Source organism: Phaenicophaeus curvirostris, chromosome 8 (genome assembly GCF_032191515.1).
Source record: "Phaenicophaeus curvirostris isolate KB17595 chromosome 8, BPBGC_Pcur_1.0, whole genome shotgun sequence".
In the NCBI taxonomy this organism is placed as follows: domain Eukaryota; kingdom Metazoa; phylum Chordata; class Aves; order Cuculiformes; family Cuculidae; genus Phaenicophaeus; species Phaenicophaeus curvirostris.
Window position 1 is genome coordinate 26512156 of NC_091399.1, and position 26599 is coordinate 26538754.

Genomic DNA, 26599 nt, shown 5'->3' on the forward strand with positions numbered 1-26599 from the left:
AGCAATCCCATCGTGCCCATCATCAGTATTTTGCTTTTCTATTCTAGTAACAGAACTATAGTACTAGTCGAGTGTAAGAAAAGCAAAATATTGATGAGTGTCACAATTTGAACACAGATTTTCTTCACAGAAAACCTTTCAAAACACTTCTGGTTTAAAAATTGTTAATATTGTAGACAAAAAAACCCTAAGCTTCCTGAAAAGTCTTTTCCCTTCAGTATTACGCTTACCTGGTTTTACTAAAATACAATTTTGCATTTTTGAAATGCAACTTAGTTTTTAAAAAAAATGTAGCTTTTGACATATCAAAATATGTTAATATAAATTATGAAAATATGTTTTTGAACTATATGAAATGAAAAAAAAAACATTCTTTTTTTGTAAAAGGCATTTCTTTTCTGGTAGGGTCTTCCTAAAAAAGATGATGGATATACTGATATCAAACTATGTTTTCTCTGAGGCTAGTCCCTTTATATACAGCATAGCATGGGAAATGGTAAAAGAAACTCACCCTCTCATTACTATTATAATATGGCTCACTGGTAAACACATAAAGTATACGAACTATATGCTACATTTTCAGATCCATTGCATTCACTTAAAAACAACTGATGAAACACACTTACCATGAAAATCATTTGATATTGAATCAGTAATTAAAATAAATTTAATTTCACTTGGGATTCCTTTTTATCTTAGAGCGAAATAAGTAATTAGATCCTATTTGTTTTCATGTTTATGCTTTCTTTGATCTTCAAAACAGAAGGAAATATACTGCATATTAAAGTAATTTTGTACACTCAGTATCATTAATTCCTCCACAAACCACAGTCACCAAACCACAGCCCCATTTTAGGAGAGCACACAGCAATGCTCAGAAGGATTACCTCTCTCCCATAGGTTATTAATGAATGCCCATGAAAAAGTGCAAAGGTGCAGGCTATTAATTTATCCAATAAATGGCTAAAATAACATTTATTATATCCTGCAACACTCCTGACACTCAATATCATTAGATTTTTAAAAGGCAGGTTTTGTTCTCCGTGCAATCACCTACAGAGGAAAAACAAATGTTCACAGCTGTCAGAACATATCTACAAGGGTATTCAAACAACTAAACTATCAATAAAAACACCCAACACCTAATAACAAAGAATATTTACAGCTGCAAATAACTGACCGCACGGGATAGCTTTTATTTAGTAACTAACATAAAGATTTGGGTGCCTAGCATCAAATTTAACCTCACTTTTATTAGTGTCATTTGGGAGGCAATTAACCATAAATTTGTTCAATGCTTAAATTCAAACCAGTTTTAAGGATTAAGTCTTCCTCTGACAAAAGAAATGCACCTACAGAAACACAATTTAAAGATAAACCCGAGTAATTAAATATGACTGAGGAATCCTGCACAGCTCCAGGCTGGATGCCTGACTGGATTTCCTCCAAAGAGGCACCACTTTTTTTAAATACTGAGTATCAGGAAATTTGAGAGTGGCAGTGGAGGAGCTACGTCCTTCAAATCCCCATCTGTTTCTGAACAGGTAAGCTGACTGCTGTAGTTTGACTACGGACATGATGTCGAGCATTAGCTAGAGTTATGGGGCTCAAACCTAATTCCCACTTAAAGACATGGAAGTGCGAGATGGAATCAAGCCGAGCTATTGATTCTTATTATATATAATGGGCAAAACAACCACTGTAAGCCCTGATTAGGACCATAAAGCCTCCAAGATGTACTTGGAGCAAAAATACAACTGAAGTCTGGGTAAACTGAAAGGCAGAAGGAAAACAAAACATGAAACAGGATCAGCGGAGCGAGCAGGAAGTAGAAAGTAGAAAGCAAAGAAGAAAGGGCTAAAGGCAAGAAAATAAAGAGCATTACACTGTAATATGTACGCATAAAACTACACTTATGGAGTAGGTGAAAGTCAAAAGTCTCAAGGAGAGTACTAGAAGATAAAATGGATAACATGGGATGGTTTTTAAAGAGAATTTCTTCAGTAAGTGGCAACGCAACTCGCGGTCCTTCAAATGCATCTCACAATTGTAATTGGTTTTCAGAGAGGATCAGAAAAAAATAACACTCATCACCTTTCTTCCTGACATCAAAACTTGATTAAGAAAGGAAGGGTATCAAAAGCACACTCCACCCACCAGCCAGACAATGCAGTGCCAGGTGCTTAAGAGTGAGAAAGTGCCAGAGAGAGGGGGCTTGGGCCACATTAACCCCACACAACACAGCTCTGTGGTCCTCAGCATGATGAGCACAGAGATCATCTTAGGAGCCTGACATGGTGTATTGACTTCCAACCTACAGCTAACCATAGGGATCCCCCATCTTCTACAGTACAAAAACATCACTGGGCAAATGAGTTATTAGAGGCAATGAAACTACGTTTCTTCACCAAAAACTGCTTGGATTATATTGTATTCCTCAACACGCTGTATAAAAAACAGACCCGCATCACACTTCTGTACGGAGAGTTAAAATATCAAGAATTAAGTTGGTACAAGGACACACCACCTCTTCAGAGACACTTGCATAACAACAATGAAATCTTGCAGAGAATGCATAAGAACATTTAAAAGGAATTTTCTTACAGCTGAAGTGAATGGGAATGGTAATGGTGTTAGTTCCAATCACATGCAGACAGTAGGAATTGTTTAACCAATGCTGTAATAGTGCTCAAAAAGACTGAATGATACCAGACTGTGTTCAGACCAGCAGAGAACTTAAACTGAATTCTTGGGAGAGGGAAAAATTATCTTAGAGTTTTATTCCAAAAAGGAAGAAAAACTATGAAACCTCAAATGTCTTCTGGTTTCAAAAAGACAGAGGTTATGCTAATAAATGCATAGGATAAGAGACAGGCAATGCACTTTGCGTCTAATTAATTAAGTTAAGAGCAGTGAGGAGAACAAGTATATGAACAAGTCAAGTTTCTAATTCAAGAACGCTTATGCTAAGAGCATTAAGATTCATTAAACAAATTCCTCCATATTTCCGGTTTTCTTCTATTCCACAAGCCAAACCAGTTTTCAGCGCACATATTACAATAATGTATTATATGGTCATACATAATATGTATATCCCCATATAGGTCTCCAGTGAAAATGCATTCTACCACAGATATCTGCCCATCACAGTTCAAGCTAGGGAAATTCAGCCCTTTAGCTCCTACTATAGGACCCTTTGGTTTTAAATCTGCAGGTCTGCAGTACAATCCCCGATGTCGGTCACAAGCATTACTAAATAAAATACTGATACAACTATTAGAACGGCTCAACATTTGAACTTACACACTCACTGGCAGGACTGTGGCTTTCAGTTTCACATAATTGGAAGTTCTTGGGAAGCAAAGCAAAAGGAAATGTATCTCCTTGCTTCCTTGAGGCAAGAGATTGCCCATCCCAAAGTAAAGAATGAATAACTTTTTTTGTCAATAACAAAAAGAATAGAAAACTATCACAGAATATATTTCAGTATTTATTACCATCTCTTAAGATGCCCCACAGAAGCCACTGATGGGTTTAGTATTGACTCCAGGACATCAGAATCCAATGCAAGACATTTTCATTTAATAAATTCTAACCAAGTACAAGATGAAAGTGCTGTCTACGTTCTTGGAATGCCTAATGGTGTGTGTTCACCACATCAGGCTACCTGACATTCAGGATGAAAACCAAGCTAACCTTAAGGAAGAACTAGTCATTAACATTCCAGAAGACACCACCACTACTGAAGGGTGTGCTTGAGTAGACAGTTTGGAAAAACACTGAATTTTAGAGAACATTCTCACAGGAGATGGAGCAAAGGGCCAGAATATGGCACTATATACATTCCTATCAAAAAAAGGTGAATAACTAAGGTACCTGTAGGCCAACAGTTTCTCAGAGTCACAAGATAAAGCTTTGCAAAAGGGCAAAGAGCAGGTTTAAGACTGCAACTCTCCAAGTAATGGTATAGTTCTCTATAACCTGACAGACATGTTAAACAAGCATCTCTCTTTCTGGAGAGGAGTGTATCGTCAATAACTATTTACATTCAAGGTGACTGTACTATAACCACAGCATTACTGATTGTTCTTTCTTGAGTTTCATACTGTGGCTCATCTTCTCTCATAAACCCCTTAGATTACACACATATATATAACAAGTCTTCACACTTTTGGTAATAAACCCTTAGAAGCTCTAAATAACCAAAACATTACAATAAATGAGCATAGTGAATACTCACATATCCATTTCTCATCAATTTCAATGGGATTCAATGTACCATATCTGATAAATTACACTGTGCAGCTTGTTAAAACACATACAGCATTACATGACTAATAATGGGCATTTCTCTTTTTTAACTCATAATTCTACAAATAGTACTTTGTGTTTTATATCGATTTTAGGGCACATATAATACATTATGTCCCATTAGAATCAATGAGGAGTGAAAATACAATTACTGAAAATAATTTGGATTAAGATAAATATGATTGACCTTTTAGCCTTTTTCCATGTTTTCAACAAAACCAGCTGAGAAATAAATTTAAGATGACATTTACATTTAAGAGTAGCACAAAGGAATAAGAGACTTGTGACATCCAGAAGCATGGGATGGATCTACAAAGCAGACAGTAAAATTGCTGAGGTGAATAACAAATACATGAAAAGTTGATGTGACATTTATTTCCTCACCACTTGCTTCTTGTCTGCCCCCTATGAAGCTTAATTTTCTATCTAAATCAAACACTGAAATCATTAGCACTTTTCTTTCAAAAACTGGAATTTAGATTCTATGGCATATGTCTAATCTTCTGGAAAACAGCATTAACACAAGCACGGGCAATTATATCAGAATATCAAATAAATCGATTTAACAGACTTTTGCAAAAGGCGTATAGATGAACTCATCAGTCAAATTTAAATGCTTGAATAAAACAATAATGCTACTTACTAAACATGTCTGTGAAGAGCTGGTAGGTTCTGTAGTTGCCAAGAATAGCAACATACGTTTGAGAATAACCATAAAACACTGCAGCTTAAAAACAAAACCGGAGTTCCCAACTCCTCTCGCAGAGGGTGGGAAGATAAACAGCACATAGAATATTGACAGAAAGGCGAATTATAAATAGTAAAAAATATCTAAATGTGATTTTGTAGTTTTGTATCACAAACCAACCAATGCAAAGTACTAAGTCTTCTCATGCAGGACACAGGCAAATCAACTTCAAAATCAAAGGCTCTTGCATTGTCTTCCAGAACATTAATACTGAATGCGTAAGTGTATTTGCTACCTCAAAAGAAACATTTTCCTTCCAATTTCTACACACTTAATCATGTCTCTTCTATTTCTTGCTTTTTTAAAGCACCCGAGCGCTGTGGGGTGGTTCTTTCGAACTAATGAGATTAGAGACTTACATTATCACTGTCTACTAGTAAAAGGGAAAATGTGTCTCGCTGGACCTCAGAGCAGAGGCTTTCGTTATTACACATCTTAATGGTATATTTCATTTGGATGCACAGCAATAGACTGCACTGAGATGCAATGAGATGAGGAAATAACACACAGGAAAAAGAAATTTTAATAAAAAGTCCCACTGACATGAATATAAAGTACAATTAGCATTTCTGAGACTGCTGTTCTTCCAATGCAGGATTTAAACTTTACTAGGAGAAGACCAAGGAGCTACTTTCTGTGACTTCAGAACAAATGTTTCACGATGTTCCACTTCATCACTGGCATCTCAAAATTATGTGAGGTAAATACATCTAAGATATAGCTAAAAGCTGATTTATATTGTCGTCATCAGGTTTCACTTTTTATTTTTTAAACAAGACCCACCAAGTATCATACACTCCCTACAGGTGAATAACATACCCCATCTGTATCCCACCCCATATCCAAATGCTAAATATCCCACCCATATCCTCACTTTTAATGCAAATAAGAACATGAACCATTCTGAAACGTAAACTAGAAATGGCACAACTGAGCCATTTCAAAAGTTGGAAGAATCTTTCCAAAATCTTTATCAGTGAGAAAATACTGAATCTGGTGTCCCCTTCCTCACATCTTCAAAACTGGTGATTTCACACACACCACTGGCTTCAATGGCAAAGGCAACAAAGAACTCCTGCTACTTTCACAGCTAGATATGCTACGCAAAAGAAAATAAATTAACACCATTGAATCATTCCACAAAAAAAGAACATGACTATTGCATGCAAAATACAGACACTTGGTTGTGATACTCCCTGTATACTTTTCCAAGGATGAGGATGTTTCACCTGGATTCAGCACCTAACACTTGAGTTATGCAACTTTGTAGAACAAATGCTTAACCCAAAAGTGAAAATGTCCAATTTCACTCTCTATGCCACGTCACCGCTGCAAGTCAGTCCCCTTAAACAAACAGAATTTGCTGCCTTTCATCAAACAACCACAGCAGATGTGCAGCAAGGCAGGGTACAGATGTGAACCTCAAAAGCCTTATTCTAACTAGCCAGGTCATACCCCTTGATCAGCTCACGGAATCCTCCTGGCCAGCCACTCGCCAAGAAACAAAGAATCCCCAAATCCAAGCAAACAAAGCAGGCTGCCTTTCAGTCTAAGAAGCAATCGCGTGAATCACTTCAAACCCACAGGCTGCCTAGTTTATAGTGACATTATCACTTTGCATTCCATCTTTAAGATGGGAGTCATAAAGCTGACCCACTCTTTACCCAAAGGGGTCAAAGCGCTTTAGGAAGAGCTATACGAGTGCTAGGGGTACCATGTTAGTAGAACAATCAATAGAACGGGACTGTCGCCTTGCTACGTGTTTGAAAGCACCTGGCACCTCAGAGCTTGCTCTGCAAGAAGGCTTAAAGGAATAATGTTAATATAAAGAAACTCTTTACTATGTTACTGTATCCTGTCTGCATTGCCCTTGGAGCCAAAGAGTCCATTGCCAGGAACAACATCAAGGTCTGTTCATAGCAATCTACTTCTTGTACAGCCTTGAGTAAACTCAAGTACTGTCATACTATTTTTATTTCTGTATTAAGAAAGCAAACGAACTGCCAAACACCACTCACTAAAGCCAAGTTATAATTTGCCTTCTTTAAATGCTGCTTTCGGTACAAAACATTAGGTAAGCAACATCTCTTGAGAGGTGAGTCCTATAGAAAACATCATTCCTAGAAGAATACGCCCACGGTGAGGGTTCAGAGAAATGCTTTAACAATTTGCTCCACACAGGAAAATAGGGTTTGAATTGGTGGTCAGATGAGGGTGCTGATAACATTTGTTCTGCATCTTCACTGTTTCTCAACTGCCTCTGTAGGAATGAGAGTTAAATGTTTAAACACGAGAGCCAGAGCAAGAGTTAGAAGACACAAAGTATTCATTACCACTGTTTCAGCCCTCATCTGAAATATACTGCTAATGCCTTCTACACGTTATCAACCCTACACCTTATGGGAAAGCCTCTAACATCTCAGAACATGGGGACTTAATTTTCTGGGGAAGGGGCACCCTCTCTGAAACCTGGGGCACGTCCAGATACAGTCAGACTCGTCTTGAAATGTTGGGGGCTTAATATCCAAAGTCGTCAAACTAAGACCAGTTAGCCTGGTTTTATTTTACACTGTCCATTTCATACTTTTAAAATACACAGGAGCGTCCAAGCGGGCAGAAAATGCTAAGTGCCCTTTCCCTTAGCCATTAGTACAGGCTGCATCAAATGGTACAGAACTATTCTGTTCACCGTAACAAAGGATAATACCAAAAGGAGAGAATAAATTTAGAGACAGCATGGAGCTGCTTTAACTCTTACCAGGGGCCAAGAACAATACAGTTCACTTCCAGAGGTATTTTGCTGTCCAAATTTCTCTTTTGGTCTCAGCTACAGGACTAAACCAGAAGACAGTTGCAGTGTAGGAATATTTAGAATCAGGACTTATACTGAAAATAGTAAATATCTCAAAAAGCAAATAAAAGCATAATAAGCAATGTATTTTTGCATTCATAAAGGGTTTCTGTACCTGTACCTCCAGTTTCAAGTTGAGTGACACATCCTTCAGTTTCATGAGACAAACAGGTTTTTTTGTTTGTTTTCCTAGCCTTTTTACTAAGTAGAAGTGCTCTTCTCCATTTCATCAGATTTAGAATAACATATTTAAGAGGCATTGAGGACTCACATTAACATCTAACCAGCAGCAAAAACTGTCACTTCTATTTTATCCATCTTAGCTCCCCGATTACAGAGTTCTATTAACTGAAATACAGCGCCAGTTCACAAAGATAATCAAGAAGAAAGGTCAGTGGTTTATGAAAGGTAGTTCTGGCCTTTCAGGGCACTGCTGGGACTTGAGCTCAGTGCTAGCATCAAGAAGGAAACGACAGAGATTCAGTGTCCTTCAACATTCTTATCCTGGCACTGCTCATAAAACCATAGACTTCCTCAGATCTGAGGATGACCACTGGAATATCGACCCGCAAATGGGAATTCCTTACAAACAGTCATTGCAGAGACACTATCAGAATAGCATTCGACAGTAAGCACTGCCAAAGTCTGTCCTTCATTAAAGCCAAGACCTATTGATAGAAAAGCAAGCGTCGCTTTCTATCAGGCACTCGCAGAGAATCCTAAAAAATGTTTTAAAATAGTATCATTATTTCTCCAATCCCAATTCATTATTATAATCACAGAATCAAATCACATAAGCGTTAAGGTTGGAAAGACTTCTAAGATGAAGTCCGTATGTCAGCCCAACACCGCTGTGCCTACTGACCTGTGTTCCAAAGCGCCACATCTAAACAGTTTTTGACTCAACCACTTCCCTGGGCAGCCTGTTCCCATGCTTCACTACTCTTTCAGTAAAGAAGTTTTTCCTGTTATCCAATCTAAACCTCCCCTGGTATAACTTGAGGCCGTTTACCTCTCATCCTATCACCTGTTGCTTGGGCAGAAAGACCAGCACCCACCTCACTACAACTTCCTTTCTCCTCATTGTAGAAAGTGATAAGCTCTCCCCTCAGCCTCTTCTCCAGACTAAACAACCTAACCTCAGTTCCCTCAGATGCTCCTCGTAAGACTTTTTCTCCAGACCCTTCTCCAGCTTCGCTGCCCTCCCCTGGACATGCACCAGCAGCTCCGTATCTTGCTCATACTGAGAGGTCCAAAACTGAACACAGCATCAAGGTACACTATTAACACTATGGATCCAATTTCTTCTGCAACATTCTAAGTTCTCGTGCTCCTAAAACAGAGAGACCCATATACAAAGATTTTTAGAAATATTCAGTGTAGGAAGTATTTGTGACCCAACAATTGTTAACCCCACACTGCAGCCTCCCTCCCTTTTCCCTAATATGTATGAATCTGACACAGAGGTCCTGACACTGCTTGCTATGTGCCCTTTTGCCTTCAAATTTTGTTGATCTATAGATTTCCATACTTCAAAGCAGAACCAGGCAATGGACCGCGTGCCACCCTAAGGGCAGTTCTGTTAGATGGTCAGCAGCTGATGCTTAACCCCGTGCAGGTCTGTGCCCACAGCACCGGCAGCCTCTGCTGGCCTGTAGACCTAGGTACTAATCCTGTTTCCACTGATTTCCAGGACAAAATTCCACAGAGTTTTAAAAGAAGCAAGACTGGGCTTTTTGAATAATGGTATTTCATTCGTAGCATTTCCTGACCTTGAGTCTCTTCCTGGCTCTGCAAAGCAGCCAATGCAATGCTTTTGTTCTCCCAAGAAATAGAAAGTTAGAAGAACATCTGCCAATGCAAGACCATTAGGAGATGCACAACAAGAAGTGATGGGTTACAATAAAGAAAAAAAAAAAAAAAAAAGTTGTTTGAGCCTGCCTTCCCTGACAGAGGCTCAGCATCACCTGATGGATTATTTGTCAGGGTTCACCATTTGTGAGTCACGTATCTAGCTTAAGGTACGTTGCTATGGCAGGAAAACGTGTATTTCAGTGTCTAATCAGTCTGGTTCGTACAACGTCACTCCAAAAGCCGTATAGTGCAGCTTTTATTGAGGTTTTATTATCCATGATAACAGGATTCACTACTTGCAGTTCTCTTCTCCAACTTTCCTAATTTAAATGAGAATAAAATTGTCTTATCTTTATTTTTACCATTTGAAAGGGAAGAGAAAAATATTTACTCCTAATCTACAGAAAGCAAAGAAAACTGAGGTCATTTAGACTTCAGCTGCAAAATGTTAAGCCTGAAAGATGACCTTCTTTTTTTTTTCAAACATAATACTCCATAAATCCTATATTTCTGTACCCAGTTGCTCGTATCTCACTTCTGCTTTACAGAAAATAATTGATACCTTTTGTATTTGTATTCTCGCATTTGCCATTTTTGTATTTGCTCTTTAGACTTTGCAAATTTAGGTAAAGAAAACTGAGGGCTATCTAAACACTAAGCACCCTGTGGATGCTTTTACAGTCTACTGTTTGCATCTACAAGATGACACCACAAGAGATTTTGCCACAACTCAATGTCCAAGGAAACTTAGCATTCATAGAGAGGTTAAGGACTGACCTGGCAGTCTAACGATTACTTCTGACTTCTGCTCTTAAAGATGATCTGTCTGGGTATGTGGCAAGATTCTTCCCGTTCTTCCAAAACTGTTTTATAGGGTTGTGACAGACTCAGAATCATGGAGTGACCTGACTAGGAAAAGACCCACAAGGATCATCGAATCCAACTCCTATCTCTGCATAGGACAATCCCAAAATTCACACCATACTTCATACTCCAAAATTATCAATTACTTTGTACAAGCACAACATTTATATTCAAATATGCTTTAAAATGTTGGTCGTCTTCTGCAGTCAGGCAAGGATTTTAATTACATTTACACTAAAATATGGCAAGATTACTTGCATATGCAAGGACAAATCTGAGATGTGCTATCAAAATTCCTCCTCCCATCACGGAAATTCACTTATTGATTTGAAACAGAATATATTTTTAATATAGTGTTGTATAATAGATACTAAATGCACAATATAAAACAATGTAAAATATATACCAAATATTTTTAAGGCATAATAAATTAATGAACTTTGTATAGTTGGTGCCAATATGATGAATACACTGTTTCCCTAAGGACCTGAGGGTGCCTATTTAATGCTGCTCAGTGCCTGTATTTCCACGCCCCATTACAGCTTATTAGAGTCCAAAATACTGTGCAGCCCCAATGCACACACCAAATACCACGCTTGAAGAGTTAACCTGCCCTAAGTCACCAGAGTTGTTGCAAAACATACATGGTTCAACGCGCTCTGAAAATCAGGTCATTTATTTAAGTGCGTGTGCACTAATTTAAAGTAAGATCTCAGCGACTCGGTCAACGACACTTTGAAAGAACCAAAAAGCCAAAACCAGAAGCGTGGTCCTCAAAAGTCTTGTTCAGCCACGATCCAAACCTGCACTGCTGTTTCTGTGCACCGGACAGGGGCTAAACCCTGTTTGACAGCCTTGCAGGATATCAAACATTGCCACGCGCTATGAAGTTGAAGGAGATGGTCAGTTTGCTAAAACAGATCAGAAAGCTCTTTGGAAAGTTACAAGGCAATGCTGTTATCTCCAGTCTACATGCTTCTCAAAATATGTGCTCTAGCAGCTTCTTCAGCAGGAACTCAGATGCTTCACACACCATTTCCATGCAAGATCCCCAACTCAAGACCACAAATTGCGGGGGTTTTTTTGTTATCCATTATCTAGGCTAAACCAGCCACCACAATCCTGTTCAAGCAGAATGGCTGGCCTGCAAGAACACTGAAGTATTTTTCTGTTGGGCAGCTCTACACAGCACAACGGGCATCCCAAATCTGTTTCATTTCAGGTGCATAACTCACCCAATCCCCTGTATATAACTTCAGGGTTATAAACAATAAGGTTTGAAATTTCACTTTCAAGCCATGCATGAAAGTCTGGAATCCCAGGTGATTGCTCTGCACCTACGTTGAGGTTGAGTCCCCTCGGTTTTCAACAACACAGCACTTTTCAATCTCCTACCTGAAATTCCACACTGGACGCTCAAGGTCAAAACTATCCTTTCAACTTTTTTTGTTTCACTATTCCCCTACATCATAAGGAATGATTACTCCCATACTTTGAAACTGGAATCTTCACTTAATGTTTCCACGGCAAGGTGACGCGTAAGTACAAAGTACTATTATTTAACAAGTTGAGGGAAAGAACCTTCAGAAAATAAGAAGGTTCTATGCATGTAAAATATAAAAACAGCCACCTGAAACTGCATTTGAAAGCAAACACAAAAGAAAATTGTAATTTGTTGAGGGTTTCTTTCCCTGTTATTTAAAAAAATACAGCCTGATTAGAGAAGTACAATTTAGGCACCTACTGCACTCAAGCACTTCTCTGCAGTATATTTTACCTGCTGCTTCAACATACAGCCTGTGTCACTTCATTGATTATGTCACCACTTTGAATGGATATTTGCAGAAATTGCACTGGTTGGCCATTATCAGATAATTATTAAAAAATTCCTCTTCACAAGTTTCAGCCAGGACAACTTTAATTAAACGGTACAGACATCCACAGTGAAATATAAACCTCTGCTGCCTACAGCACAATACTACGGCTCCTTATTACCAGTTTTATAACCTGTTGGGGCTAAAATATTAGCTTTAATCTTTCACAATGAATTTAACTTTGCCTCCTGGCTTCACCATTCTTTTCATACAGCTCTGTTTCAAGTCTTGCTTTGTCTAAATATGCTGCAACTATAGCGCATTTCTTCCTTTGTGACTTAATGTTGTAATTTGAAAGGAAAATGTAAGAGTAATTACTCATGTAATAAAATAGGAACATACAGTTGACAACTCTATGGAATTTTAATTAGGAAATACAGGTTCACAAAATTTCCCCTTTCAATAAGCTGTCACCCACTGCACATCGTATTTTCATGAATTTAGTATTTTGAACGTTTTGTCAACTTTGTCTTCATATTTCACAAGCATAAACATAAAGGAAATTATGATGATGCTAAGTAACAGCTTCAAATGCAATCTTCTTATAGAAATATGTATGTCTAACACAGCTTCTATTTTTATTGATTGCTCTGTGCAAAAATATTAAGGCATAAATACTAGAAGAGTTGATTCATTTTAATTTCTTTACACTTAGACATGGCCTCGGTCTAAAGAAGGATCTAACCAGCCTCTGACAGTTAAAGATTAACAGTCCTGCCATACCAACAGGCTTGACAAAGAAGCTTAACTTAATCCTTAAGGCAGTATAAGATGTCTTATGTGTATTACTGCACAGGAGCACAACTTTAATAAACACAGTATAATATAATTTTCAGTAGTTTTACTGATGTATTGTAAGGGATATGAAAAAAAAACCTGACAGATTAATTATTTTCCAAGGAAAACAAAATGGAAAACTTACTTTTTTTTTAAAGGCTACTTTTATTTTGAACTTTCAAGTCTCAGTGCTTTGCGCAAACTGGTACACAAAAAAAGCAATCCCAATATAAAAAAGACAAGCAGATGCAACCCCTATCATCCACAATGAAGAGGTGATAGGACTACAATTTCTGCTAAAGTGGCTTACACAAAGCTCTGTTATAGCTGGTTTTACTGCTGATCTCAGTCACAAGGTTTTCCACTTCCTGTGAGCACTATACTCAATTTTTAAAAGTCTTGAGAACTTAAATAACCGTTGGTCCTAGTGCTTGGCATGACACGGCTGAGATCACCTCTTGCAGCTTCAAGTCAAATTAATCTTCTTTTTTCTATTTGCTATAGACTATGAAAATTAACAATCATACCAGAAAGTTCAAGTGTTAGGACAGCAATTGTCATGTTAAAATGATTTTTTTTTCACATTATGCACTACAAATAGGATATGTCATCTTCATAACACACTGAAAAATATCCCTAGGAAACAGCGTGATTATAAAAAATTATTTCTGAGAAACTTTAATAAAGCTGATGCATCTCATCATCAATCAATTTATTCTATAAGTGTCTGGGAGCACTGATATAAGCATAATGGCTCTGTCTGTTTTTAGCATAAACTCTATTTCTACAGTGCTCCTAACACAGTTTCACTGTGTTCCATATCAACGTGAAACCCTGAAACAGGTTTTTGGGTCCTATGAATTGTCTCAAAGCAAGGTTTGATCTGAAGATCCGTGCTGCTAAAGGCTGTATGTGTATGCACGTCTAGGATATGTTGCTATTCCACCTTGACAGCAGTGAGAGCTCTGATGGAAAACCTGAGAGCCAGCTGCCCCTTCTGCTGAAGGCCAGGATGCTGCTCGAAGTTTCACATCAGCACAGCTGGGAGTGGAAGGTGAATCTAAAGCCTCATTTCACTTTACAGGCCACAATGACCACAGGCATAATTAAAGGTACCCTGAAAGCTGTTGTGCATTGCACAAATTGCTACAGATCAAAAGCGATCTCTGTGCTGGAAGAAATCAAGACACCCAGAGATATCCTCCTGGCCCTGATATCCCTCCTCCACATCTACCAGCTGCACAAAGTACCTCATTTATGCCCTTAAACCATCAGGGATACAGCAACACTACTCCCGAGAAAGAATATTAATTCAGCATATCTTTTACTAGGTTCACAGCTTCCCTGTGCTGCTACTGAGACATAAAGCAGGTACAGCAAAAGTGAAGAATTTAGCTCTAGCTTTGATTCTACTTAAAAAAAAAAGAGCTTTTGGCTAGTCATAAAAATTAAAAGATAATTCAAAATTAAATCTATTAATATGATAATTATATATGGAACCAGTAACATTAAGGCTCAGCAGTTTTACAATAAACAGTGAAGGTATTACTAAATACCCTATCAGCAACATTTCTTCACTGACTGAAATTAAGATCTAGTCATTATTTCCAAAGAAATATACATGGCAAGAATACTAGAAAACACAAGAGAAAAACAAACATTACAAATGAAAATAAGCTATGTATATAGAAACAGCTAAGCAAAAAAACCCCTTTAGCTCCATTCTCAAATATGATTTTCTAAAGCAAAGCAATTAAAATATTTTCTTATGATAAGCATGTGCCCAGTGAAAAGAGCAGATTTCATCACAAATGGTGACTCAGATGACTAAATCATGCTCAGTGAACTTACTTTAGGGTCTTGTTTCAAACTCTGAAAACCTGATCGACAACAACATTCCTCATATTGGGCTGCTGTACAAAAGAGAAATGCTGAAAAATAGTAATTTTTTTGTTAAGTGTACTAAACGTGGTGATCTAATGACTAAAATTTAAGCAACAAGAGCACTGAGGTATGTAAGTAAGCAAGGCCTCTGACTGAACACCGAGAAGTGTGCAATTGCACAATAGATATGCAGGCTATAGTTACATTCTCTGATCATATTAGGTAGGAAATTCTTGGTGGTGTGACAGAGGACTGAAAACGCTCCCCGGGACCACAGTTAGGAAACTATTAGGATATGGACTAGCAGGTTTTTGCAGGGAGTTTCAAGCAAATCCTGACCTCACTCCATAAAACCAACTGCAGAGCAAGCTCTGCACGTGCATTGAGATTGTAGGACACGGAGAAGCTCTACACAACCACACTGCTGAGCCCAAGATAATAAACCCTGCCTCTCAGTCAAGCTTATTAGTTCTGGCTTAGCAACATGCTAACTGCAGCTCCTCAGCTGCCAGAGCAGAGCCAGAGCATCTCCAACCAGCTCAAAGGGAGGGTAGAGCACGCTCTTGTCTGCTGGCAAAATCCCATACAGACATATGCTTAGACATCGTGTCAGCTGGCAGTTGGCAAGAGGGGGAAACCCTCACTGAAGTGCTGGCTATTATGTATAGTCCCATTCACATCCGAGGTACTTCTCATGGATAATGTGAGCAATATTATAACAAACTGTCTCCATCTTCGTAAGGCTCGTGAATCACTATTAAAACCAGAAAGAAATTCAGAGCAGTGTTACAAAGGGAATACATAAGCAGATGAACGAATGGAACAAGCGGTGACTTTGCCATAGGTATTTAATGCGTAGAATGTATTTTGGATAGTCATCAATAATAGCAATAATGATCATTTTATGGAATTTAAGTGTAAAGGAAGCAATTATCTAATTGTGTAAGCACAGGCCGATGAGCTGAGGAGGAACAGGCAGTATTAACTCTGCATCACCCTAGTAGCTACAGCCAGACCACTGGCTGTATTTCGAGGTTTTCTGCTCCAATTTAGGGTCAACCAATACGTCAAGACCTGTAAAGTTAACCCTTTTACTGTAGCACTAGGAATAAAATGGACAGCAACAAAATTTAGGAGCACATTTGCCATTAGCCACGCGTCTGAAGGACTGACCCAAAGATGCCCAATAAAAAGCCACAGTGGAGCTGGGAAGGGACAGCACAGGTTGTACAACAGCAAGTGCTCCCTGTGAGCCTCTGTGCTCTGCTTAAAAACCAAGATGAGGCTGGGAGACCACTGCTCGCATGCATTTGGCCAAAAGCTTTCTCCTAAGGACTATGGACAAGTCATGGAAATACTGATGTTTTCTAAACACATCTTTGCTGTGGCCAAACGTTCAATCTCTGCAAACAGAAGGTGTATATAGACTGGGTAGCTAAAGTTAAAGAAGAGCTAGTATTTCAAATGAGGTTTCAGTGGAGATGGTAAGCAGCATGTGCTTGGTGATGAACGCAGTCTCTAGAAGCATATTTCTCTGTGAGCCATTTCTTAAGCATAACAATATTCCTTTAAATTCCCCACGTACAAAGCCTGATACAGACGTACATTTGCACAAACCTGCACTGTTGAATTTTTCTTTTCCTTAGAGATAACTGTTAGACTGATGCTCTGCTGACTGTTATTACATCTACTTTTATGACCTGCTGTAGCTGAGGGCAAAATATATTCTAATTTGATACTGTCCAACAGTACAAAATTTACAGAATATTTCTGCAGTATCAACACCATCCCAATACCTGAGGATTCTAATAACATACTGAAGTCAAGATACAATATTTGCTAAGCAAATATGCATATTCCAAATGTATTGACTGTTTACTGAGAAACATCCTCCTCCTCTTTTCCAGGTTATTTCTTACTAAGCTATCCATTCCATAATGTAAATTTTTCTACAGCCACAATGAATTCTAACCGGGTTGTATTCAACAACAAAGTACACATTTATATATGTTCTATGTTACTTACAACAGTCCTGACTATTAAATCTGAATTAGGAAAACCTGATCTATGCCGCCTATATACCATATAAACTCATTTTGGTTCCCTTTTCTTGGACAACTAACATTTTGCACGATTTCACTGTCACTGTGAAAAACCATTCTAGTGATCTGTTAAATATATCGGTTTGCCCATCCCGTATTTTAAAATAACCTTATGTTATTCTGAAGACTTCCTACAAGGTTCTGGCAAAAATCTGGGATTTATTATTGCAGTTAATACACACACTGTGCTTCTCTTCCATTTTAGCCTCTCTGAACACAGTCCAGGCATGATGAGCATTACCAGGTTCATCTAACCTCAGTTCAGATGTGCTGTGTTCTCTGTAGGAACACGTGCATGTTTCTCAGCACCCAACTCTCTTTCATTTAACACCATCAAGGGGCATCTCAGAGCTTCACTCCTCCATTTGTATTTTGCCCTTCTGTTGCAAACAGATTCTCTTTTCAGTTCTCAGCAGTTTTTAGTTCTGTCTTGTCCCCTCACTTCCTATGTGACTCTTCCTTTTAACTGTATTTGGATTTTTTCTCAGAATGACAACGGAGGACAATTAATATCAGTTTCTGAATTGAAACTATTTCCTTTTCCAGCTGATATCAAACTTCAGTAATTAGCCTGGTCTTAACAGTTGAAACTTCAACTATTAGAGCAAAAGAGTGATGACTAATGGAGATTGCTTAGGGATGAGGTGAAACATCAGGATGCTTCACCTTCAAAGCAGCTTTTGTGCTGTCACATCTGCTTACATCAGCATCAAACGACTGCTGATTTGATCATAATTGCCCTAATTAGAAGTTCAGTTAATACACTGAGTTCTTACTATCAATGCCACCTCAGCCTCAAGGATGTGCATACGGAGTATTACTGAGCAATACAGGTTAAACTAATAAGGAAGGTCACTGGGAAAAGGAAACTACCTGCAGTCTGCTGTTCTGAGGATATCACACAGTTAGGATGACACTCAATATCCACTTATGCCCCAGGACAAGCAGAAAGGGAGAACTTAAGGAACTCTATTGAGAGATATCCATCAGCTGTGAACAAAAATTACATTTCCTGTCATTGAAAATCTCATTTAGTTCAGACTTGCTTCCACTAAGGATTAAAACCCTTCAAAGGAACACTTTGTCTTCTCGGGAAGACAAAAATAGCCTAAAATGCTGACAGTGAAAGACTGTGTGCAAAAAATGCACAATATGGTAACTTTAAATGGTTATCAAATATAATAGACTTGAGCACATACCAGAAATACAGATGTGGTCACTGAAGCTAATGATGGAAAAAAAAAAAAAAAAAATTAAGGGGTTTTGCACAAGAGACAGACAAATCTCACCAGCAGATGAAGTGTCACCAATTCCCTGCCTGGAAGTATTTTGTATATCCATCAAATAAAGAATTTTGCATGTTCACAAAAGAAGATAGGGAAGCAGACAAGGGAAAGAGACAGCACCCACTTACAAAAATATGCATGGGATAGTCATAAAACAGGAAAGAGCATATTTCCTCATTCGTCACTTTTCATGATTCAGGATAAAAGCTATAATCCAGAATCAATCAAAAAACAGAAGCGCATAATAAATAAAAACATCTTGACGCTTCTGCAATTTTTCTTCTATGAAGAAAAAAAAAAGAAAATAAGAACTTTGTCTTAGTCAGCTGCAAAACCAAGATAACATATTATGACCAATTTCATGGTAACAGATATTGCTGTGAAATGTGACTTTTTCAAAATATGAGAAAATTAAAGCGATATTCTGCATGAACTGTCTTGACCTGATCATCTACCTACTATTCATGTTTGTACTGAAATCAATCATCAAGATTTTGTGCTACAGGCTCTGAAATAATCTTTTTGCCTCAGTTTCTATGAGAGAATAAAGCTACATCACAAAATGTCACAAGTGATACGGGCAAGATCTTTACCTGGTAGAAACTCCAATACAGTCTCTGTTTTCAGTAGAACAACAATGATTTCCTCTTCTTTATCTTCTCAATAAGGAGGAAACAATCAGAATTCAGCCAGTTTGTGGCTGGCCAGGTTTTTATGCATTGCTTTACATGAATGAATGTAATAACGCCATGTATTAGATGCATACAAAATATCTTTCCATTTTCAGGGACATCTGAATATTTAATAGTCCCTGTACTTTCTTTAGACGATTCTTTCAAGCAAGAAGTCCTGATCTCTTCACTATCTCTACTAGTTAGACTTCATCTCTAACAATACTTATTTTAGAAAGAATTACACAATACTGATAACAGGAAAACATTGCTTGCTTTTATTATCCGGATAGCTAATATTTATGTTCTCTCTCAAATGGACACTGGAGTCAGAATTCTATTAAAAAATCATCCAAGTAGAGAATATGGCCTTTTTTCAGAAAATAAATGCATAAACTCACTCATACCTATATGTAAGCATTTGAAAATAAGCTGAAAGATGGAGATATAGATATTAGGAAGAAATGTTTTGCTGTGAGGGTGGGGAGGCCCTGGCACAGGTTGTCCACAGAAGTCGTGGCTGCCCCATCCCTGGAGGTGTTCAAGGCCAGGCTGGATGAGGCTTTGAGCAACCTGATCCAGTGGGAGGTATCCCTGCCCATGGCAGGGGGGTTGGATCTGGATGGATGATCTTTAAGGTCCCTTCCAAACCAAACTACTCCATGATTCTATGATATTTAAGTCAGAACAGTGCCAGGCTAGGACTACTGGTTCTTTGCAGAGGTGCCAAGCAACCCAGAAAACAGGGAAACATACTATCATTTCCCATCACTGCTGCATGCTACTGCACAGCAGGTATTATCACCTAGCGCACAAAGAAGCCGCTAAAATTTTAGACAAAGGCCATCAAAATGAATGAGCCCAGTATTATGGTGTGTTAGGCTGAAAAAGCTCACTACTGCAGTAGCTCAAAAGGGAGAAAATACGAAAAACAAGATAGCCATAACTCAAATGATGGGTAAATCCAGCAAACAATTGTCTCTCCTCAGTACGTGTGTTCAGTTACATTCTCTGATTGTTGTGGTCGTAGGCTTTTTATCCATTTATCCTGTCAGCTATATGAGGGTTACAGCTTATCAGCGTAAAAGGTAACTATCGTACCCTGAAAGACCCAAATAAGCCAAGAAACTATCAAAACACTGAACAAGGGGCTTTTTGGACTCACATACTGCCCAGCTCTCCGACAGACAGAAGTGTCCCCCAAGAAAGTTATTCTAGAATAAAGTCTCCCCCTTGTGGATCTCTCACATAATAAAAGCTCCATCAAATACTTAATTGCATAATAAAGTCTGTGCTCCTTCCTTTGTGGGTAAGAATATCAGAGGCAAGTAGGAACCCACAATGGAATCACAGTACACGGTTTACTTCAATTCAGTGGTTTCAATCCCACCTCAGGCATGACAAGCTGTTTTGTTGTAAGATACCTTACGATTCTGTGACAAATTCATTTGAAAGACACTAAAACTCTCAAAATAATGTCATTCCTGCCCACCTCCACATAAGTTAGCTTTGAAGGCTGGGTTAGTGACTCCCTCAAATTATTCAGCTCAAAACCTTCGATGGTTTAGCTATTTCGGTTAAAGTTTAAAATCCAAACTCTTTCTAACTTATTAAAAAGAATATAAAACATGGCAAGATTCCCCCCTATTTTAAGTGCACAAAGCTTACTATCCTAGGAAAAATAGTTCAATCCCAGAATAACTGACTGTGCCTCAGAAATTAAGAAGCTATAGCACTGTTTGCAGAATGACTCTTCCTCAAACACTTCATTAACTACACCGTTCTCTGATCTGCAGTAATTTAAAGGGATCACAAAGATTTCTTTGCATATGATAATTTACATTATCATAAATTAAGAGATCATTGTGATCGCTCACATTATCATGTTGATCTCAATGCTCTCAAGGTATTTAAACGTGGTTCTAATAAATAATAGATTTTGGCTGTAAGATAGAATTTGATATTTTTTGTATTTTCCAAGAAACAAAATCTTTGATGCATTGAAATACTATTCCATTACATCCATGGAAAATTCATATTCTATTCACAGTACCAACTGTTGAGTCAATACCGAGTAAAAAGCTTTTTAACTATCCAGAGACATGTTCACACATTCATTTCAGAATAGTAATATAATGGTTAAATATTTATTTCTTGAAACTTCTGGAATAGTGCTAGGTTTCCCACTTTCATTAACAGTCTCTTATTTGTATGCAGTAATTGCTTTAAAAATATTAGCATTGTAATTTCTTGCTAGCACTATGATAAATCAACAGAAAGTCTTATCCCCATGCCTCCCCATGTAAGAGCATAATTCTGCTTCCCTCGACGCCAGTGACAAAACCTCTTTAATTTCAGGATTACACTCAAAGAATTCATGAAAGATGTTACTATGAGAGTCTGGGACTCCTGTCCTTTCTAAATGCAGAACACATGCAATAGCTAAGCAGTGCTATGCCTGGCCACCAGCAGCACCTGGAAGGAGAAGGGAAGCTGCTACTTCTCCATTTCGGTCCCTGACCTCTCAATAGCAACTATCAGCAACTCGTGTTTTCTGTTCCAAATGTGAGAGGTTTTAGAACAGAAATATCTGATGATTAGGAACAAAACCCACCACTCATTCATTCCAAACATCCATCAGTAATGACTGTCCACTCCTGTCGGTCCGGGTCACGCGGAGGTGAAATGCCAAGAACCAATCGCTGGGTCCACTGCACTTCTGAATGTTCTTGTTTTAAGAGTTCAGTTCAACAAAATGAAGTTTGCACTGCTAAACCGCAAAAAGCTGCTAAAGCTAAGAGCACAGGTTCTGAACTCTGCTGCTTGATGCAGGGGAAAAATGGTAGTAAGAAACAAAACATCACAAATCTGACCGAGTGACAAGAGACTCCTGCAAAAAGGCTCTTTAACCCAGCAGAAAGAATATTACATTACTCTAGCTGTATTCTCAGAGACTGCCTGCCTATCTTGACAGGATGGATGAGGAACTACAATTCTTACTGAATATAAAATAAAAGATGGAAAATAATTGGTAATTACAATATTTCAAGCTGTATTTTAAAAGCATGGGTACTTTGCTTGATTTTCTAGCTATAGTCTCCATACATGATCAGTCAGCACAACTAAATGAACTGTATTGCTGCCTAATACATGATATTTCACAACACGGACAACTGTTACATTTCATCCCTGAAGAGAAATGTCTATACTACCATGTAACACAGCTTCTGTATGTGTCCATACCAATACTGTAAGTATGGATTAACAATCACCGTAGTAATTATCACATAGCTTCTACATATATGTGAATATTTATTCTCATTAAATGCATCAGAATGTGTACGACACCACAGACATGAAACTAGATTTTCCTATTAAAGGAAGCTATGGGATCCAGAAACAAAGTCTTTCTGAAGTTAAGAATGTTCTAACTCCTGGATCTAAAGGATCGAGACATTTAATCTACTGCTAATGGTCATTCATGCACGAGCACGTACCAATTCTGTATAATGGCCATTCAGCTTCAGGTCATCCAACCTGACAGATAATCCCAAGATTCTATACAGAAATTAAGGAAGTTGTATCGCTAAAAATCTACCATCCATTGTCATCTCACACTGTGAACTCCGTGCCGTCAAAATAACACGTTCCATTGCTGAAGTCATTCCCCCCCTTACCTTTCCAAGTCTGTTGCCCTCATACAACAGGCACTTTTCATCTTCTTCCAGACCTTCCTCTCTCTTCCAACATTATGTCCTTCTCACAGCTACAGAATTTTATCTTGCTCTCTCTTAGAAGAGCTCTCCTAATATTCCTTAAACCTCCCCAATTCTTCCATTTTTCCTCACTTTGGGCTGGACTCTTATGCTGATTGCTATTCAAGCTGTCTTCTCTGCAGACTCCAGTATCCCACCCAAAATCGATGTTCTCTGAAAACTTTCTACCTTTTCTCGGTTCTGGCAATCTCTCTCCCTATTCTCACCATCACCGACCCTGCATCCTTCTCTATCCAAATCAGTAATGCCTGTGGTCTTTTGCGTTCTCCATTTTTTAATCTGCAGGAAACCTATGTATGCGGAGATTGTAAATCCATGTTATTTATCTCGGTCTGTTAAAATACTAAAACGACTACAGTATTAAGAGTCAAATCTGAGTCCTCCTCTCCCCCATCATCTCCTTATGGTAATACAGTGGCCTCACTGCTCTGCACACCACAGTGGCACAGCTCTCTGCATGATCTCATGTGCATTAAAATAAGACAAAGCAAGCTGGGAACACAGCAGGAACTGCACAATCTTCTTTTTGAGCCCCAGAAGTTATACAGAGAAGTTATTAAAGCTTCAGCAGATTATTACAATCAGGCATGAGGTATTTGAAATGAAATTCAGAAATGGGGTATCTGTGGGGTTTGGGCCACGTTACAATGTATTAAAAAGCCAGATGATCAGCTTTCTCCAAAAACACTGGGAAACACTAAAATTACCCTGGAAAACAATAAACACAGAATAGTGATTTTAAATATGTTCCGTTAATGAGGAATGTTTGGGATTCAGGAGAAATCAACGTAAGGGGGTACCAGTGTCAGAAGGCTACTCACGCATCCTAAAAACCTGCAGATACCGTCTCATTTATTACTGCTTACAAAAATCACGTGCATATACACCTACAACTCATCACTACAGTCATGTTCAAAAAGAAGAGAATTACAAATTAACACCTCAAACAGTAGGGAGCCCCATGACCACACTTGCTTTTTCTATACAGACATTACATTTGAGAATTTCCAAGAGAACCATGTAAGAAAGCAAATAAAGCCTACAAGGGACCATCGTGAGCTATTTTTCTGTGTTAAGAGCCCTACAGATAACACTTGCATAGAAAGTGAAGCCAGAAGGAACAATAAAAATCTCTGTATATCAAAGTCACTAATCTTCACACAGTACCTCTAAACTGAGCTCAGTAACTTGTTTGACAACACATCTTTCAGAAAGATGTCAGTCTGGATGTGAAAACGTGAGAAAGTCAAGAATCCTCACTTCCCCTGCTTATTTTTTTAACTGCAAGAAGTGTGTGTGTACTAAACATTATCCGGGGTTTTGGCAGAGAGGGGTCCTTGGAGTTTCCAGGTAAACGAAACAAACCGAACACTGCACGAGTAGAGCAAAAATTACTGAATCTCAAGTACCTCTTCAGCATGGATGTGCTACCTTGCTCACTTTATGCCATTATGTCTGTCCTGTAAGACATCGAACGCTGAGTCTGCCTATCTCTCGTAAACGGGTATTACAGCCTGAGAATCCAGCCTGGTAATTCCTGCGTGAAGGGGAGGGACATCATTTTGCTCATCATTAAAGGGGTGCCCCCAATTTCTAGAACGGAGACTACGGTTGACAACTTCTGCTTCCCAGGAGGGGGTTGAAAAGGTCATTTGTGCACAAGACACAGTTCTCTTCGCTTTCCCAAAGTGAAACGAGCTAAGAATAAACAGCTACCTATTGACTTTCCTTTGAGTTAAAGAAGGAAGTTCTTTAACCCTTCCTAACAGCTCTAGTAACATACATTCACAGCGCACCTCTAGCATCCACCATCAGGCAAAAAAACATAGAAACATAGAATCACCAGGTTGGAAAGGACCCACTGGATCACTGAGTCCAACCATTCCCATCAATCACTAAACCAAGTCCCTCAGCGCCTCGTCCACCCGTCCCTTAAACCCCTCCAGGGAAGGTGACTCAACCCCCTCCCTGGGCAGCCTGTTCCAGTCCCTCCCATCTTCTACTGGGAAAGGGAAAACCACCACACGGTTGGACTCGATGATCCAACGGGTCTTTTCCAACCTAGTCGCTCTGTCTCAGGAGGAGCGGCTGAGGGAACTGGAGAGAAGGAGGCTGAGGGGAGGCCTCACCGCTCTCTACAACTACCTGAGAGGAGGGTGTGGAGAGGAGGGAGCTGGGCTCTTCTCCCAAGGGACAGAGGGAAAAATTTCTTTGCTCAGAAGGTTAGAAGAACGGCTGGACAGGGAGGGGGTTGAGTCACCTTCCCTGGAGGTGTTTAAAGGCGAGGAGATGAGGGGCTCAGGGTTATGGTTCGGTAGCGGACATAGTCCGCTACCGAACCATAACCCTGAGCCCCTCATCTCCCAGCTCTTTCCCAACCTAGCAATTCCACGACTCTCTGGCTGCGAAGACGAAGCGTTTGAGCTCTCACCTTGTGCTCCAGGACGCTGATGTAGCCTTCTAGGAGCCCCGTCCCGGCGGGGAGCAGCGGCGGGGGGGGGCTGGGCTCGGGCCCCGCCGCCGCCTCCGCCTCCCGCTGCCTCGGGGGCTCCGGGCGGCCCCCGCCGATGCCTCCGTACATCAGCAACAAGCTGGTGCACATGGTGGTGAGCGCCAGGCAGACGGCCAGCCCGTGGCGCTGCGAGGGAGAAAAAATTAAAAAAAAAAAATAAAAAAAATAAAAAAAAGAGAAAAAAGGCTTCAGCCGGCTCCCCCCGCAACTTCCACCCCGCTAGACAGCGCGGAAAAGTGCGAAAGCGAGCAAAACCCTTCCCTCCTCCTTTTCTTCTTCTTCCTCCTCCTTTTTCCTCCTTCTCCCGGCCGTCCCGTCCCCCTCCTCTCCTACCCTCGCCCCGCATCCCCGCGAGCATCGGGGACCGCACCGCGACCCCCCCCCCCCCCCCAACCTCCTCCACCCTCCTCCCGGCTCCCCGCGAGCTCTTTAAAACCCGCGACACGAATGAAAGAAAGCGGGAGGAAAGTTGTTCGGGTCTCTCTCTCCCCTGGGATGCAGCCCCGGGGAGGGCTGGAGCGGGTGCCCGGGCTGAGCCGCGCCGGGGATGCTGCTCCTCTCACCATCAGCGTCTTCATCTTGAGCGCCTCCCGGCCGCCGCCGCCGCCGCTCCCCGCTAGGCTCGGCATGGCGGGGGAGCCGCAGACATGGCTCGGCCGCCGTGCCGGGGATTAGTGGAGGGGGGGTGTGTGGAATTACAGCCCGCCGGACCCCTCCGAGCCTGCCGGAGCCGGGGCCTCGGCTGCCCCGCCCGCCTCCGCCCCCTCCCCCGCCCCCTCCGCCGCCTGGAAGTTAACTTCTGCCTCCCCTCGGCCCCGCCGGGCCGGGCACCGGCCGCCCCCGAGCCTTCCCCTGTCCCCCGGCTCCCAGCCTGCCGGTAGCACCGCGAGCCGACCCTCCCGGGGCTCCGTTTCCATCCCCCCCCCCCCGCCCCCAGCCGAGCGCCCGTCATTGTCCCCCCGGGGCTGGCGGCGAGGCTGGAGATGGATTCACCGCGGTGAAAAAATCGACGCCCTCAACTCCTTCTGCGGCGCTGACAACGCCCTCTCCTCCCCGAGCCTTAAAACCCGGGTTCACAACCTTTAGGCA

At 40.2% G+C, this 26599-nt stretch overlaps 1 protein-coding gene across 2 annotated transcripts in view; it reads right to left on the bottom strand.

Moving 5' to 3' along the window:
* Nucleotides 1-26163, bottom strand: part of ST6GALNAC5 (ST6 N-acetylgalactosaminide alpha-2,6-sialyltransferase 5) — a 71137-nt gene extending 44974 nt beyond the window's left edge. For both annotated transcript variants that reach the window (XM_069862894.1, XM_069862893.1), the window contains exons 1-2: nucleotides 26074-26163; nucleotides 25430-25636 (exon numbers count right to left, since the gene is read on the bottom strand). In XM_069862894.1, the coding sequence (XP_069718995.1) occupies nucleotides 25430-25636; nucleotides 26074-26139 (273 nt within the window). In that variant the 5' untranslated portion in view covers nucleotides 26140-26163. The remainder of the gene's footprint in view (nucleotides 1-25429; nucleotides 25637-26073) is intronic.
* Nucleotides 26164-26599: the final 436 nt, after the last annotated feature.